This window comes from Ctenopharyngodon idella, chromosome 4, assembly GCF_019924925.1.
Source record: "Ctenopharyngodon idella isolate HZGC_01 chromosome 4, HZGC01, whole genome shotgun sequence".
Classification (NCBI taxonomy): domain Eukaryota; kingdom Metazoa; phylum Chordata; class Actinopteri; order Cypriniformes; family Xenocyprididae; genus Ctenopharyngodon; species Ctenopharyngodon idella.
In genome coordinates, this window is record NC_067223.1 from 1,489,092 (window position 1) to 1,505,916 (window position 16,825).

Here is a 16,825-nt window from a genome sequence, read left to right on the forward strand (position 1 = left end):
AATAGCACAAGAAAACCCAAACATTTTACGAGGTTGCAATTTTGTATATGAATTGGTAAGTTGTGATTACAAATAAAAATCGACATATGATTTTTAGAGAGAGGGGAAAAAATTAAATTCGCCAGTTACGAATTGCAAGAGTGTGATGCACACTTCTCCTCAACATGCCAGAGATATCATTTATATATAATCATTCATATCTATAGTAGAAATGCTTAAGTTTAATGTAAGGCTTTTGTGGAATCTCACCCTAAGGGTGAACAGTAGTAATAAATCTGCTTGCCTTAGCAAACACTGCTAGCCGAATAAGTTCTACTGTGTGTATACATTTTAGAAGGATATTCATTTCAGCTGACCCAGTGTGCCCCGCGAATATCAGGCAACTAAAAAAATCTTTGAGAGCTCAGCCAGACAACTATCTGACTGGAAGTGGGTCAGCACAGCAGCCGACGGAAAACAGGTTCACTGTGCAGTAACAAAGGCTTGAAAGAGAGGGAAATTGAAACTAGCCTACCTGAAATCACGAGAAAGTGACATGAAGCTTGAGGAAAAACAAAACTGTTCTCACGTGACTTGCAGTACTTTCTTTTTTTCTTTAGGTATCGCATTTCTGTAAGAGAATGGATTAGATAGAATAATTGTTTTCCGATAGTAATGTCTAATGAAATATTGGTCGGTAAGTGCTAGCTGCCACACATGAGAATGACTGAGAACTAGACCAAAAAGTCATTTTTTCCTACTCAACACAATAATATTTGCTAGAGTAGCCTAGGCTATGTGAGGTTGGCACAGTGATGTCACTACCGTGGATTTCATCCTGTACGTGCAGATGCGCGAGTCACCAACAGCTCAGCATTTTAGTGAAGATCTCAAAACCAACAAAGGATTTTTTAAAACATCATAGGATTAAATGCATCGCAGTCCTTTTTCTCACTACATGGACATATGGGTCTAGCATATATATTAAAAGGGGAAAAAAAAAAGAACAAAGCAATCTTAAAATAATGTAGACTATTGAAACTATGTTCAGCAAAGTCACCTTTTATGCACCAATGCACCAATGATGGTGAACTTTCATTAGGCTAGAAGTTTGAAATATTTCGGATGATATTTTTTACTCGTTCATTTTTTTTATTATTATTATTTTTTTAATCATTTTTTTATCTATTTATTTTTTTTGTTAAACAAATCCCCAATGAAATAGCCCACTGCAAACAGTGATTTCTCTCAAATAACGGTTGCTGTAAATCTTCTATAAATTCGTTAAATTTAATTTGACTGGCGATTCATCACTTAACTAACAACCTTTTTACAGATACGGAAATGCAATAGATTATCATGTTATTTTGCATTTAAAACTTGGCCGTTACATTTTTTAATAACTTACTACTTTTATTTCGGGAAATAAATATATTAAAAAAATCAACAAGCCAGTGATTTACAGCTCGAAGATGCTTGCTATTATTTCAGGGATTTATGGATGAAGATTGATGGATAGATGTAGTGACTCCCCGCACGTAGGCATGTGTTGGGATGCCCACTCGACGCGTGACCTGCATCTTTAATGCTTTTGTGCACTGCCTTTCATTCCATTTTACCATGTCAGGACTATTAAATGCATATCATTAGCATCCAGAAAAATCTAATAGCAAAATAACAATTTCTTTATTATTAAAACGCATGGATAAATCTAAAATACAAATAGTATAGTTTTTTTTATATTTATTAACAAATGTTTTGCGTTTGGCCGCAGGGTGGCGCAAGTCAACGCTCTTCACAGACTGTAAAAGGCTCTGAATGATAGACACGCCTTCTGAAGTGGCGTCACATGGTCGCGTTGCCGGTTCCGTATTTAAAGCGTAGACGATGAGAAACGTGATGTTAGAGATTACCGGAAAGCAGAGAGAGGTGGTGTTCAACATTATAACCGATACAAACCGCCGCAAATCATCAAACTGCCTTTAAAGAAGAACATTTACAAAGAAAATCATCTTATTTCTTAACTTTTTGTTTATTTTCTCTAAACTAAACCACATTTTGGGAATTTCCGGAGCTGGTGTTTTTTTTTTTCTGCCTGTTTTCTTGCTGATATTTCTCCATCCTAAAGGAATGCCAAGGGAACTAACCCAAAACAGAATCCAAAAAATCTGGATTCCCTCTAAGGATGACAAACCTTCAATGCCCCGCACGTGTAAGTCATATAGATTATATTCATATTTTCTTTCATATTGAAGAATGGGGGGCACACAACTGCTGTCCAGTATTTACTATAGATAGGCATACTGTTTCAGCATATATCTATTATTATTATTATTTTCAACGGTAACGGGCACATATGTAATAAAGTGAAATTTTTGGCTAATATGAATGAACATGTGACTTACTGTCACCAGTACTTTCATATGCACTGATCATGCGTGTTTAAGGTGATGGTCATCGGTAGCCATGACAACAGAATTAATTGGTTCCATGGACATTCTTGAGTTGCTGTCTCACGATTCTAAGAGCCCTGTCTCAAGTGATTCTGTTGTCATGGAAACCCACGCGCATCGCCTTTGTAAAGACTTTAGAACTCAGTGGTACACTGATGACTACATGCATTGAATCGCGCTCTGAATAGGGATTCGACAGAGAGGAATGTGGGAATATTGCGTTTTTTCATTCATAGTGGTCTGTGATTGGTCGAATATATTTACGTGCGGTTGGCGTGAGCATGATGATCGTAGGATATGCATATTAATTACTCATTAAAAGTGCATTTTAATATATGCTGCGTCAGTGATATCTGTGGCCTCATGTTGTTCATTGTGACTATAATTAAGGCATCGTTTACTGCAATACATAATAAATATAAACAAGAGCTCACGTTTGGTGTGTGGATGTGTGAAAGAAGACTAATTACAAGAAGTATAATAATAATATGAGCTATATTTCGTATAAATACTAATATAATATAGCATTTAATTTTATTCAATAGTAAAACAAATTCAAATCACCTAAAAATTTTAATACAAAAATTGTACAGTATGTTTTTCTTTTATTACTGTATTATAATATATTGTAGAATATAATGAGAATATTAAGAATAATGAGAATTATAAACACACACACACAAATGTGTGTTAAATTTGGGGTTAAACATCCTTAACTGTCAAATAACATTACCAAAGTTACCAACATTACCTAAAATGTTAATGGCCCTAAAAATAGGCTTCAAAAATATAATATATAATTTTCTTTTAATTCTGAGGTGAATCATGACCTAGACATGAGTGGTTTCTGTCTGCTCAGTGTACGTGGACAACCAGCAAAAGCCTAATCAGATCATTGTCTGTCTCTGCTGACTGAGCTGAGTTTGAGTTTGTGTTTCCGTTGAGGATCTTCTTAAGTATGTTCTTAAGGATTAACCCCCGACTGCGCTGGTTCACACTGCCCATTCACATGGCCACCTGCCAATGGACATCTATAATTCATTGAGAAAAACTGCTGTGTACTTTCTCTCTCCCTGTTAGGGTTTACTCTAACCCATAAATAATATGATGAAGTAGAAACACAATCAAAATTGCTTGAATCCTAGACTAATGCACAACTGCATAAATACATATATTTCGTGGCAATTCCCAATACACACAAACATTTACTTTCTAAAGGATTTATGTGTCTGTGTGCATACAAGAAATTGAGACTTATCTGCGTCTGACCCGGTTAACGTCTTGCTGGAATGTGCATGTGCATTTAAGTGTAGTAAATGTTTAGTTTTGAAAGTGCATCTGTGCGCACATGACCTGACCCATGGCTGTGCTTTCTGATTGGCTGGCGAGGAGGGTTGTTAAAAGGTTTCCAGGCACGTGCTGAGAAATCATGCGGGCAACCACTGGAGTGAGATTGAACGAAAAAAGAGTCCGTACCCATGAAAACCCTTAGGCTAATGGCATTTCTGTTCATACACTTTTGTTTTTTTTTTTAGCAAAGTGTGATAATGTATTTTACTTCATCTTTGTATTTCAGCACATGGAGGCCCACACCTGGCAAACCCCCCAACGGTGATAGTGATGGTTGGGCTTCCTGCTCGGGGCAAAACCTATATGTCAAGGAAACTCACACGCTACCTCAACTGGATTGGTATTCCCACAAAAGGTACAAAATAAAAATAAAAAATACACCAATATAAACTTTTATCACTCTACTTAATATTAAATTAATATAATATATTTATATATTTGTTTTATGCATTTCACCTATACATAATAGTAAAGTTTTTCAGGAATTCTTAATTGTTGAATATGTGTATTTTTAGTCTTTAATGTTGGCGAGTATCGTCGAGAAGCAGTGAAACACTACAGCTCCTATGATTTCTTCAAATCGGACAATGAGGATGCTGTAAAAATTCGACAGTGAGTTGTGTGCTGAAGCTACACAATGCCATAATATTAAAATGAGTAGTTCTTCAAGTCGTTTATGGATATATAGTATATGGAGTACTTTTTAAGGATATATATGGAGTAATTTTTTTTATATATATATTTATGGATAAATGGAGTAATATATATGAAGTAATCCATATATAAATGGATATATATATATATATATATATATATATGGAGTAATTTTTCATTTTGTTTTGTCCCCAGGCAGTGTGCATTGGCCGCTCTGAGAGATGTCAAGAATTACCTCACTGAAGAGGAAGGTCAAGTGGCAGTAAGTATCTGCTGCAAATGCATAAACAAGTTTAGACACAACAAAAAAAAAAGAGTAGATCATCACTGCCATATCTTTCCAAAGGTTTTTGATGCTACAAACACAACCAGAGAGCGACGGGATATAATCCTGGAGTTTGGTGCAGAAAATGGCTTCAAGGTCAGTTGTATTCTCTTGAAGATTGCTTTTGATGACAATTACATTGATGAAGAAGACCACTAATACAAATGTACTTTGCAGATTTTCTTCATTGAGTCTGTTTGTGAGGACCCAAATGTAATCGCCTGTAATATTTTGGTAAGTTGTGTGTTAAAGGATTGTTTAGTCTTATATGTATTTAGTGAGATAACTACTTTTTGATATAAAGTCTGCAAAATCTCTGAACATTACAATAATCCCTTAACAGGAAGTTAAGGTGTCATGTCCTGACTACCAAGATTGCAACAAGACGGATGCCGTGGAGGACTTTAAGAAGAGAATCGAATGTTACAGAGTGAACTATCAGCCACTTGACCCTGACCAGTACGACAGGTACACTACCAATACACACATACTTTCTTTAGCGCTGATTTTGTATCTTTAATATCACAGGCTTAACCACTTTTCCTTGTTTGTCCTCAGAAATTTGTCTTTCATCAAAGTGATTGACGTCGGTCGCAGATTCCTGGTCAATCGTATTCAAGACCACATCCAGAGTCGGATCGTCTACTACCTGATGAACATCCACGTACAGCCGCGCTCTATTTATTTGTGTCGTCATGGCGAGAGCCAACACAACTTGCAGGGCAGACTGGGCGGTGACTCTGGGCTTTCTACACGTGGACGAAAGGTACTATGCTCTTAAATCTTGGAAAAGAATGAAAATAATGCAGTACGTAGGTACGACTTGGGCAATTACTTTTTTAATAGCTCATGACTCATTATAAAAAGACATATAACTTTGCAAGCCTTCATAAACAGTCACGTTTTGCCATGAAGCTCAGTTTCGGTATTTGTAAAATTTAGAAACAGTGTGTGCTAGTTAAGAGTACTAAATTACCCATGTGTCCAATGTGTCCAAACTCTATGGTATAACAAATCATCCCACTCTGTAGTTTGCAGGAGCTCTTGCTAAATTCGTGAAGGAGCAGAACTTGAAGGACTTAAAGGTTTGGACAAGCCAGCTGCGTCGTAGTATCCAAACCGCCGAGGCCCTCAATGTGCCGTACGAGCAATGGAAAGCCCTGAATGAGATTGATGCAGTAAGTTCTTCAGCATGCATCTCTGGTTTGGTTTTTCAGCTGCATTGCTCCTTTTCCGTCTCTATAAAACATGTGTATGATCTCTGCAGGGTGTGTGTGAGGAGATGACCTATGAAGAAGTAAGGGAGAGGTTTCCAGAAGAGTTTGCTCTGAGAGATCAGGACAAATACTACTACCGCTACCCCACTGGAGAGGTACAAACAGATGAAATGCCTTCACTTTAATATGACAAATTGGAAGAAAGTGTCCTTAAATTAAATTCTTGTGTTTCTCCAGTCATATCAGGACTTGGTTCAGCGGGTGGAACCGTTGATCATGGAACTGGAACGACAGGAGAATGTTCTTGTCATCTGTCACCAGGCTGTGATGCGATGCCTACTCGCATACTTCCTGGATAAAAGTGCAGGTGGGATTCTTAAGCGAATAGTCATAAATTTCATGAATTTATTTATGCTTAAGTCATTTCAAACTGATATGACTTTCTTTCTTCTGAAAGAAACACAATAGCAGAAGTTCAGCATATTGTTCCAGATACTGTTTTCCACAGAAATGGAAGTGGAAGTTGAAGTGAATGGGAGTGGGTGCTGTTGAACTCCAAAAGTAGTCCAAATGACTTCTGAAACCATTTGTAGGTTCATTTGAAGAACAGACTGAAATTAAGCTGTTGTTCTCCTTCCTCATTCAAGCTTGGCGCTTCGAGATGCATCGTGTCCCATACTTTTACTTATTATACTTTAGTAATATAGTTTAAAAGAATATGCTTAAGTATAAACTGAATGTAATGTTTTCTGACACTTTTTTTTGCATGTTAATTGCAATTAAATGAAAATGTATTATAGTTCAAATTGATATTAAATGCAGTTAGCTGAACTTTTAAGTGCTTTTTGATCCACTTAAGTAGGACTTAAGCAAATCTCTATGTAATTTTATAATTACTTCTATTGTCTTTGAAATATGGCTAAAGTGATACTTAATGTCATCTCTATTGAAACTTGTGTGTCATATACATTTGCAATGAAGTTGCAATTTAGAACATTTACAATATGTTATCTTTAAATGTAAAATTGAGTAACACACTACAGTTTAAATTATAATCAAGAACTTTACATGTGATGTAGTATGTTAGTCACATTAAAAATAAGTATACTTCTTTAAAGCATGACAAAACATAATGATTTAAAATGTACTTTAACGTCACTTTTAATTTGACATTACAAAGTGCACTTTTTAAAAGTGTACTTAAGTGTGTTACTAAGAAACAGTCATAAAACTCTCCTTAAGTACACTTAAATTGGCTTTTATTTCATTAATATTTTATCTTCAAATACAGTTTATTTGAAGTAAAAAGTAAAAATTTACTTTAAGGATTTGAAGTGCACAGTTATTTTTCACAGTGGTCAGGTTTGATGTCATTGAGGGCAAGATTTTTTTTCTTAAAATGTTGGCCTGTTCATGATACTAAGCTATTATATGACTTCAGGGGCCAGTTGCATAAACACAGCTTCTATGTTAAGACCGTTTCCTAAGAACTGCTTGTCTGACCAACTAGCAGTTAGCCAAGAAGTGATCAGACTTATTTTTCAGATTCAAATGAGGGCAATCTACGTTTTTATGTAACTTATGACCAGGCTTAAAACAAATATATTAGGTGAGTAACCTGTAAGACTAGTCTAAGCATTTTATGCAACCATCCCAGAAGTCAAATGGACTACTTAAATTCACCCCCTCATCTACATCAGCTGACATTTTTCCATTCTCACAGAAGTGTAATCATACTAACCTTTAATTTCCTGTTGGCAGATGAGATGCCGTACCTGAAGTGTCCACTCCACACAGTACTGAAGCTGACCCCAGTGGCTTATGGTAAGATTTTTAACCTATTAACTCTGACATATCTAATCTGAATTATATTGACAAGTATTATGCAAACTAACTGTGTTATTTTTGGTATTTTAAAGGGTGCAAAGTTGAATCTATTTCTCTGAATGTGGAGGCAGTGAACACACATAGAGACAGACCAGAGGTAAGCACAAACTCACACACTTGCATATACACACAAAAGCTGTACCATTTCAGCTTCTGATCCCTTGTTCTGTATTCTCTTTCTAGGAGGTCAGGAGAGGCCCGAGCACTCTGATCAGGAGAAACAGCGTGACCCCTCTCACCAGTCCTGAACCCAATAAAAAGCCTCGCATTGAGGGTCTAGATGACCCGATCATCAGAGAGGTGACGCCCGCCCAACTGACCCTGTGTTCAGCATCACACACCACACTTGCTCTGTCCACACAGGTGAGCCACAGTTACTGTTCATAAACCTGTGTCATATCTTCACTTTCATAACCCTTTAGTAACATACTAATCATTCCATTCTTCACCCTTTTTTTTACATTCTCTTCCTGTTTCCTTACATTTATCCTTCCTCATTCACCTTTATGTGCTACAGCACTGGCTTAGTGAAGCTTGTCTGTAAGTATTTCCTTTTTCCGTTTCTTTCTTATCTTCTTCAAATAATTTCACCTCCTTGAACCTTCCCAGCTTGACTATCGCATACTTGTTTAACATCCTTAAACGGGCCATAAAGGATTTTTCTTAAATAGTCTTATCAGCTTTTAAATACAACAAGAAAACATTTCTCCTATCTTTGGTTGTTGACATCCAATAAAACTCAAACTATATCTTGGTGCATCTGTCACTTGGTTGTTTATAGAAACAAGGCTGCAAAAAGGGGCCAATCAGAAGTCTTTGTGATTATGATGTCACAAGCTTATTAACATAAGACCCCCTTATTTACATAACATTACCTATTTAGTATTTCACAACTTGACCTGCACTAATGAATATTGTTGAACCATGCCAGTACATAAAGATTAGCCAATCATAACCAACCTTATTTGCATATAGAAGTCTTAAAGGTACAATAGCAATCTTGTTTATTTTAGAGAGGGTGGAAAAAAGGTAACATAAAACCAAATTATGAAGATTAAATGCGATAATCTTACAATACGGGCCCTTTAAAGGTGGTATTGATGAAGATATACATGTACACAAGTACCGCAGTTACACACCATTTTATGTTTATATCTTCATTTATATCTAGATACCCACTTTCTCATTTGTTCTATAAATGGTCACAGTCTGTCTCTTGCTCATCTTTTGCATGCTTAAAGACGCACTTTTTTACATTACCTACAAGTGGTTTCAGTGCTGCTCTTTCAGAGGTAATGCTCATAGAACCTAATAATGTAGAGTAGCTAAATAGTATAGCAATTTCATACTGATTTTGGGACATAATCTACAGAATCATGCGGAATGCATTTGAATGTGGTAAAATGTGTTAAATGGAGGTAGAATTACACTTTTAAGCCCTGTTTATAAGTGGTATAAACATCTGGTACTTACATTTAGTACTTGCTAACCACCTGAAACATGTTAATACCAAAATACCAGGTGTAAACGGGGTTATTAGCTGAAAATATTGTCAAATTAGCAAAATATTCAATAAGCAAACTGGCAAGGCATGTAAAATATGTAGAGATATGCGTTCGTTGTTCAAATTCTCTGGAAATACGTCAGTGCAGATTCCATGTAACAATAATAGCAATTTTCTGTTATGCTAATTGCTAATATGCTATTAGTTAGTGGCTAGCTTGTTAAATAGACCAACTGTTCAGTAATTAACCAAATGTTCTTCGTTACTTTTTCACAGAACCTGAATAAATGCTCTATGGAGTGCCACAAACCCCCTCAGCTTTGCCTCTGAAGTTGTTCGGCAATATTGCTTTACTCAGCGCGGAAGAGTTTCCTGCCAAGCTGCTTCCTCTCTTCCTCTTACAGAGGAGCGTGCATCCATCTCCCCAAAAAAATGGACACTGAGTGCCACCTGGGTTTTTCTATTCGTCTATGAATTCAAAATTGATGTACGTATTGTGTGGTTTGTACTAGTTTGGTGTTTTATATGTGTGTTTTTGTGTATGAGGAGAAATCGGAGCCCAGTGGCAGGGATTAAACATTTGGCAAAGTCATTTTGTCAACCACCCCCACATTTTTGGACACTATTCCCTGTTTACGTAACAGGATACCACTTGTAGATGTTTTTATTCTGGTCTCGGCTGGATTTTTAACACTGATGGTAAGAATATGCCCTGAACGTTGAAGGATGATACTAAAACAGACCAAAGATCTCCTGCAGATGCTTGCGGGATGATTTATGTCTATTCTGCACTCTCTTTCAAACATATGCTGCAAATAAATTGCACATTATAATTGCACATTTAGATTATTTGCATATATTTGTCTTAATCTTTGAGGGCAAAAATGAATATTACCATTTTTAATGCTGTTGGCAGTTTTGAAGGCTGTTTAAAAGTTCTCATGATGTCCACTGCAGTTTCAGATGATTTGTGTTATGGATATGAATTGTGAGTGTGTTTTTTGTGTAATTTGTGTGTTTTTAAGACCTGACGACAAGGTTATTGCGCAAGGTTATAAAACAGGGTGTTTTATGTGTGTTTGGATGGGACAAAGTGAAACAGTGTTTATATTTGTTGTTTATAATTAATGTAATTTATGGCGTGATGGATATCAGATACATTTTTATACTGTTCTTTTATTAATTCCCTAGAGTGCCTAGTGCTTGAGCTATCAGGCCAGACCTGCTTTTTTTACATTCTGCTATGAGAATTGTGTTTAAAAAAATAACATTTAAATGAAATTCATTTGAGGTTTTTTTTTCCAGTTCAGTTCCAATTTTGTTAGCATGTCTCAGCCTGATCAAGAGATTAAAGTAGTATTTGATAATGTGTGTACAGATTTACCCTTGTAAATGAAACGTTTACGGTTTGAATTTGTAAGAGAATTTGTAGGAACAGAGTAAAATTTTAACTCTTCGAATCTAAATACCAGCTTTAACTGTAAATTATGGTTTTGAGAAGACGTCTAGTTGTTGATGTCTATTAATTACACAACTATAGGTGCAATGTTGTACATTTGCTCGAAATGGTAATTCATTTGTTCGCTTCTGATACTTGAACCTTATTTTGTAATATCTTTTCTTTTTTGTTAAAATAATATTTATTTATTTGTACTAGACTTTGTGTTTTTAAGCACTTTGTTCATTACTGAGTTTGTATAGCATATCTACAAGTCTAATTGTCTCTTTCTGAAGAAAGTAAATCATTAATATGCATTTACTGAATCAATAAACAGTCTAAAAGAGGATTTGTGGGTGTTTGTTTGTTTTCACAGAATGCATTTCCTTGTCTTGCCATTTTTCCATAAATGGTCAGATACAGGGCGAGAGTTTCCCATCCTACTGAGCTCTGTGCAGCGGTCAGTTTTCTGTTTTTATTTAGTCACACAACAGTATAAGTCCTCATCCATTTCAGCCGCAACCACATCCGCCTCCTTTCTAATGAGCACTATCTATGTTTTATGGCCCATTGGATTCTTTGCTTTGCTTACCTTTTGGAACAGATCTATTGCCCTTAATGGAAACTCATTGTATAACCAGTCAGCCTTTCATTTACCTTTCAAATTATTATGAGATGATGCAATTTGCATGTCACTTTAGTCACATGGCATCTGTCACATGCCATCTATTCCCTGCAGCAGGAAGGCAGTATTAGATTACACTTGAAAATATTGAATTGTATAAACAGTTTAATAACCAGTGTAAACAAAAACAGCCATTGGTTACAGGACCAGCACAGATGATATTTTATTTGTTATAACCAACAACAGTAAAACATGATAGCTTTGCATGGACATATTATGTTATTAGATAAGTCTTAGGAAAACCATTTGAGTTTATTTAAAATATTTGTATTTCTTTATTGTACATAATTTTACTTTAATAAAAAACTTCACAAAACATTATATGCTATATTATATATTTGATATAATTATTTTTTTTTTTGTTCCTGTGCTTTCAACCGTTATGACATCTTCCTCCTTTTAAATAAAAGTTGTAGAAAAAAATGATGTAGAAACAATTTTTACTCAGAAATTGCTAGTAAATTTCACAATTATTTACAAAGAATCAGCAAATAACGCAACTTCAAATATATATAATACACACACACACACACACACACACACACACACACACATATACAGTGGCAAGAAAAAGTATGTGAACCACTTGCAGAATCTGTGAAAATGTTAATAATTTTAACAAAATAAGGGAGATAATACAAAATGCATGTTATTTTTTATTTAGTACTGTCCTGAGTAAGATATTTAACATAAAAGATGTTTACATATAATCCACAAGACAAAAAAAATAGCTGAATTTATTAAAATAACCCCATTCATAAGTATGTGAACCATTGATTCTTAATACTGTGTGTGGTTACCTGGATGATCTACGACTTTTTTTTGTTTTGTGATGGTTGTTCATGAGTCCCTTGTTTGTCCTGAGCAGTTAAACTGAGCTCTGTTCTTCAGAAAAAAATCTCCAGGTCCTGCAGATTCTTCAGTTTTCCAGCATTTTTTGCATATTTGAACCCTTTACAACAGTGACTGAATGATTTTGAGATCCATCTTTTCACACTGAGGACAACTGAGGGACTCAAACACAACTTTTAAAAAAGGTTTAAACATTCACTGATGCTCCAGAAAAAAAACATGATGCATTAATAGACGGGGGGTGAAAATATTTGGAATTTGAAGATCAAGGTAAATTGTATTTAATTTGTCTTCCGGGGAACATGCAAGTATTTTCTGTTGCTTCTGAAGGGCTGTACTCAATGAAAAAAAAATGATATTCAAGCGAAATAAGAAAAATTTGGACCTCTTCATCCTGTTCAAAAGTTTTCACCCCCCGACTCTTAATGCATCTTGTTTCCTTCTGGAGCATCAGTGAATGTTTGAACCTTTTTTAATAGTTGTGTTTGAGTCCCTCAGTTGTCCTTCATGTGAAGAGACAGATCTCAAAATCATTCAGTCACTGTTGTAAAGGGTTCAAATATGCAAAAGATGGTGGAAAACTATATATATATAGCTTTCAAAGCTATATATATATAGCTTTGAAAGGACAGAATATGTAGTAGGATCATTTCAGGATATATATATTGCCTATATTGCCAAAAGTTTTGGGACATCTGCCTTTACATGCACATGAACTTTAATGACATCCCATTATTAATCATTATTAATATATATATATACACACACATTTTTTTCTGTACTTCATTTTCAACCCTATTATGTTGTGAGATTTCCCCCCTTTTAATTAAATGGTGTCATCTTTCAGTCATCATCGTAATTATCATGGATTGTTGATCACATGGTTCAAACAGAGGTACAGTTCTTTCATTGTCTTATTTCAGTAAATAATGGCCTCTTCATGCTCAATAATGAACTCTGTTAATTAGAATAAATATATATTGTTCTTGGCACAAAGCACAAAGAATATTGATTGTACATAATGTGGTGTGGTGCAACTAGCCTACTTGCTATTTAAGGCCATTTTTCACTGACCTTCAAACCTTCTTAAATGTATCTGAAAATTGGAGGACTGCATCTTCCCAAATGTCTATGGCAACACAGACATGGTACTGAAATTGGAAAATATAATTTTCAAAAATTATTTCTTGTGATCAGCCAAGTTTTCAAATGAAATGACTTTAAAAATCCTAAAATAACACCTTAAATATACTAAATTATACCTCTTGAATTAAAATGACCATTTAGTAAATGGCAGTGTAGTTCAGGACTGTATGTGACTGTTATCAGGGAGCTCTAATGATTATTTATAGCTCAGTGTTGAGTCTGAGCTCCAGGCTAAAGGGATGCAGAGCATATATCGGCAGACTACAATCAGATTGTGAAGTCAATCAGGTCGTCAGTGTTACAGCTTATCACATGAGACAAACCCAACGCCCCCAGTTATTCATGTGCAGATAGATACAGTCGGCTTGTACTGCATGCTATGGAAATGTCCCACCAGCTGCTTCCCTGTGTTTTGGAAATGTCAATAACATCTGTAAAAGCGACTTGTGGTTGTGGAATGTGGCACATATTTAAAATGAAAGTAGTTTGTTGTTATTGAGACCCGACAAAATCAGAACTTTCTAATGAGCATCATTTTAATTCCTGTGTGGACATATTTCCTATTCGAACAGGAAATTAAAGAGCTTATCCTTTTTAAAAAATAGGCAGTTGGATTTGGCTTACATTATGGCAATAAACCATGATGTACTAGTGTGCTAATTCTAGTTGGATGCAGGTGTTATCAGGGAAAATACACTCACTGGCCACTTTATTAGGTACACTTGCCTTCAGAACTCCCTTAATTCTTTGTGGCATAAATTCAGAAAGGTGCTGGAAACATTCCTCAGAGATTTTGGTCCATATTGACATTAGAGCATCACTCAGTTGCTGCAGATTTGTCAGCTGTACATCCATGATGCAAATCTCCTGTTCCACCACATCCCAAAGGTGCTCTATTAGATTGAGATGTGGTGACCGTGGAGGCCATGTGAGGATAGTGAACTCATGAAAACCAGATTGAGATGATTTGAGCTTTGTTACATGAAGCATTATCCTGCTGGAAGTAGCCATCAGAAGATGGATACACTGTGGTCATAAAGGAATGGACATGGTCAGCAACAATCCTATACTCAGGTAGGCTGTGGTGTTTAAACAATGCTCAATTGGTACTAAGGGGCCCAAAGTGCGCCAAAAAAAAAATCCCCCACAACATTACACCACCAGCAGCAGCCTGAACCGTTGTTACAAGGCAGGATGGATCCATGCTTTCATCTTGTTTTTTCCAATCTTGTATTGTCCAATTTTGGTGAACCCATGCGAATTATAGCCTCAGTTTCCTGTTCTTTGCTGACAGGAGTGGCACCCGGTGTGGTCTTCTTCTGCTGTAGCCCATCTGCTTCAAGGTTTGACATGTTACGCATTCAGAGATGCTCTTCTGCAGACCGCGATTGTAAGTAGTGGTTACCTAAAAAAAGTTGGCAGGGTATATTTACATTTTTGTAAGCATTTTGTTGGTCAAAAGTTTGAAAATGTTGACAATATTTATTGTCTAAAACTTTGGTTTTCCAGGAAGAAAACGTTTTAAATGCGCACATGCAAAAAGTCTTTCTTCTAGGAGTACATTAACACTGCAGTGATGACATAATTTTGTAACCCAACCCAGAAGTTCACCCTGGTTACCTCGACAAAAAGCCAACAGATTTTTTTCCATTGGCTTTTAGATTATTGCAGACAATAAACTGTGACCAACAAAAGTGTATGATACTTACACGTTTTCTTCATCAAGATAATCTTTGCAAATTAACAACTTTTATGAATTCTGAAGTTAGGGTATGAACGAACAACACTACAGTTACAACTCTTTAATCTTGATGTAAAATCTACATGTTAGAAAGTATGAATTAGAATAGTTTGCAAGAACCTGAGAATAAACACAATGAGGCTGTAAAAGCGGACCAGTGATGAATTTTCCTGTTTTGCGTGATGACGTATAAAGTCTGTAGTCTTCTGGATTCCCGTTTAGTAACTGCATTTTTCAAGACAAATCAAAGTGTTAAAAAAATCACAAGGGGATATAACTGATGTAGTTTATGCCGTAGAATAAAACATGAATGTAAAATCTTGAGCTTATGTAAACAACAGACCTTTCAGCCATTTAACCAAAATAAAACTTTCAAAAAACCCACTGACTTTAGGACAATAAAACCAGAAGAGCAAAAATTGTTTCCAGATTTTAGGACTCATTCCTGCAGCACTCTTTATGACCTCAGATCTAAAGACAGTGGACGAAAAAGCCATACAGTAATTAAAATTTTGATTTCATGGAATTACTTTTGACATGGTCACTTTCTATCATTTTCTATCATTGCTTAATGTTAGGACTTTCTTTTTTGAAGTTTTGTTTTTCACGAAACATGCTAGAGTTGTATTTTCTTGTACTGTTTACTTACAACCAGAGACTATGGTTGGAGGAAGTTGGATCAGGGTCATGAGAATAATGAAACCACACAGCTTCCTGTGAGCAGGGCTGACATAGATGTGCATTGGGCAAGAAATTCCACTCGTTCTCAGAAAACAAAGATGGTTCTAATTACTTTGGCAAATTGTGCTGGTTAATTAATGCTCATTTTCCCAAACCTGCTTAAAGAGACATTATGAAGTCTGACAGACATTATTAAGTTCATAAAATGGAAGATCCAGTAGGCCAATGGCACAATGTGACAGGGAATGCTGCTGAAAAAGCTGATCCATCTGAGGGTATTTTATATGACAACATTGTACTAAAAGCTGAAAAGTTTTTCTTTTACCCTTTTTATGTACGGACAACCACATTGTCAAAACGTTCACACGGATCCTCGTAAATGACTAAAAACACTGTTATTATTCATGCCAGGCCAGTAGATGGCGATGTCACTTTGTAAAGAAAACCTACACGCCTATAGACTGAACACATGTGCGCGCATGTGCGTGACAACAACGTTTTCACAAATTCGCTTTTTTCTAGTTTACACAGAGACGATTATGGTATCATTTTCTTTGAAACCCATTTTCAAAAGTTTGTGTTTTCAGGCCCCCAAAATGCTGTTGTTGTGTAAATTAATGGCCAAAATGCATAAAAAATTTTTCGTTTTTGGTGAAAACATTCCCATGTAAACGACCCCTAATATGTGTGTTGTCTTGTTTGTGCTTCATTATCTAAACGTCTCATGAACATAAAAAAAACATACACACATTAAAAAGTAGCTTAATAAAATTCAATAACTGTCTCAGTCTCATTTCATATGCCAAGATTCCAAAGCAACCTAGCAAACACCCAGAAAACTAGCAATAGCATATAGCAACATAATATAAACAACTCAGCGTGCATCTCAACAGCAGGGGTGCGCAATTCTGTT

General features: G+C 35.7%; 1 protein-coding gene across 3 annotated transcripts; it reads left to right on the forward strand.

Moving 5' to 3' along the window:
* The first annotated feature begins 1,867 nt into the window (after positions 1–1,867).
* On the forward strand, positions 1,868–11,156 carry pfkfb3 (6-phosphofructo-2-kinase/fructose-2,6-biphosphatase 3). Of its 3 annotated transcripts, none has more exons than XM_051892370.1 (16): positions 1,868–2,191; positions 4,009–4,137; positions 4,298–4,394; positions 4,632–4,698; positions 4,783–4,857; positions 4,939–4,995; positions 5,105–5,229; positions 5,320–5,527; positions 5,793–5,939; positions 6,029–6,133; positions 6,216–6,345; positions 7,740–7,802; positions 7,898–7,962; positions 8,049–8,228; positions 8,383–8,405; positions 9,646–11,156. In XM_051892370.1, the coding sequence occupies exons 1-16, from the start codon at positions 2,110–2,112 to the stop codon at positions 9,650–9,652; spliced, it is 1,560 nt and encodes a 519-aa protein (XP_051748330.1). In that variant the 5' UTR covers positions 1,868–2,109; the 3' UTR covers positions 9,653–11,156. The 3 variants fall into 3 exon arrangements, with proteins under 3 accessions (XP_051748330.1, XP_051748331.1, XP_051748329.1); XM_051892371.1 differs by lacking the exon at positions 9,646–11,156 and adding an exon at positions 9,107–9,613; XM_051892369.1 differs by lacking the exon at positions 8,383–8,405.
* Positions 11,157–16,825: the final 5,669 nt, after the last annotated feature.

Excerpts from the sequence above, each read along its gene's own strand:
- pfkfb3 (XM_051892371.1), top strand. The coding sequence starts at position 2,110 with ATGCCAAGGGAACTAACCCAAAACAGAATCCAAAAAATCTGGATTCCC. Across the intron at positions 4,699-4,782 it reads AAGAGGAAGGTCAAGTGGCA|GTTTTTGATGCTACAAACAC; the intron begins GTAAGTATCTGC and ends ATCTTTCCAAAG. Across the intron at positions 8,406-9,106 it reads TGGCTTAGTGAAGCTTGTCT|ACGCACTTTTTTACATTACC; the intron begins GTAAGTATTTCC and ends GCATGCTTAAAG.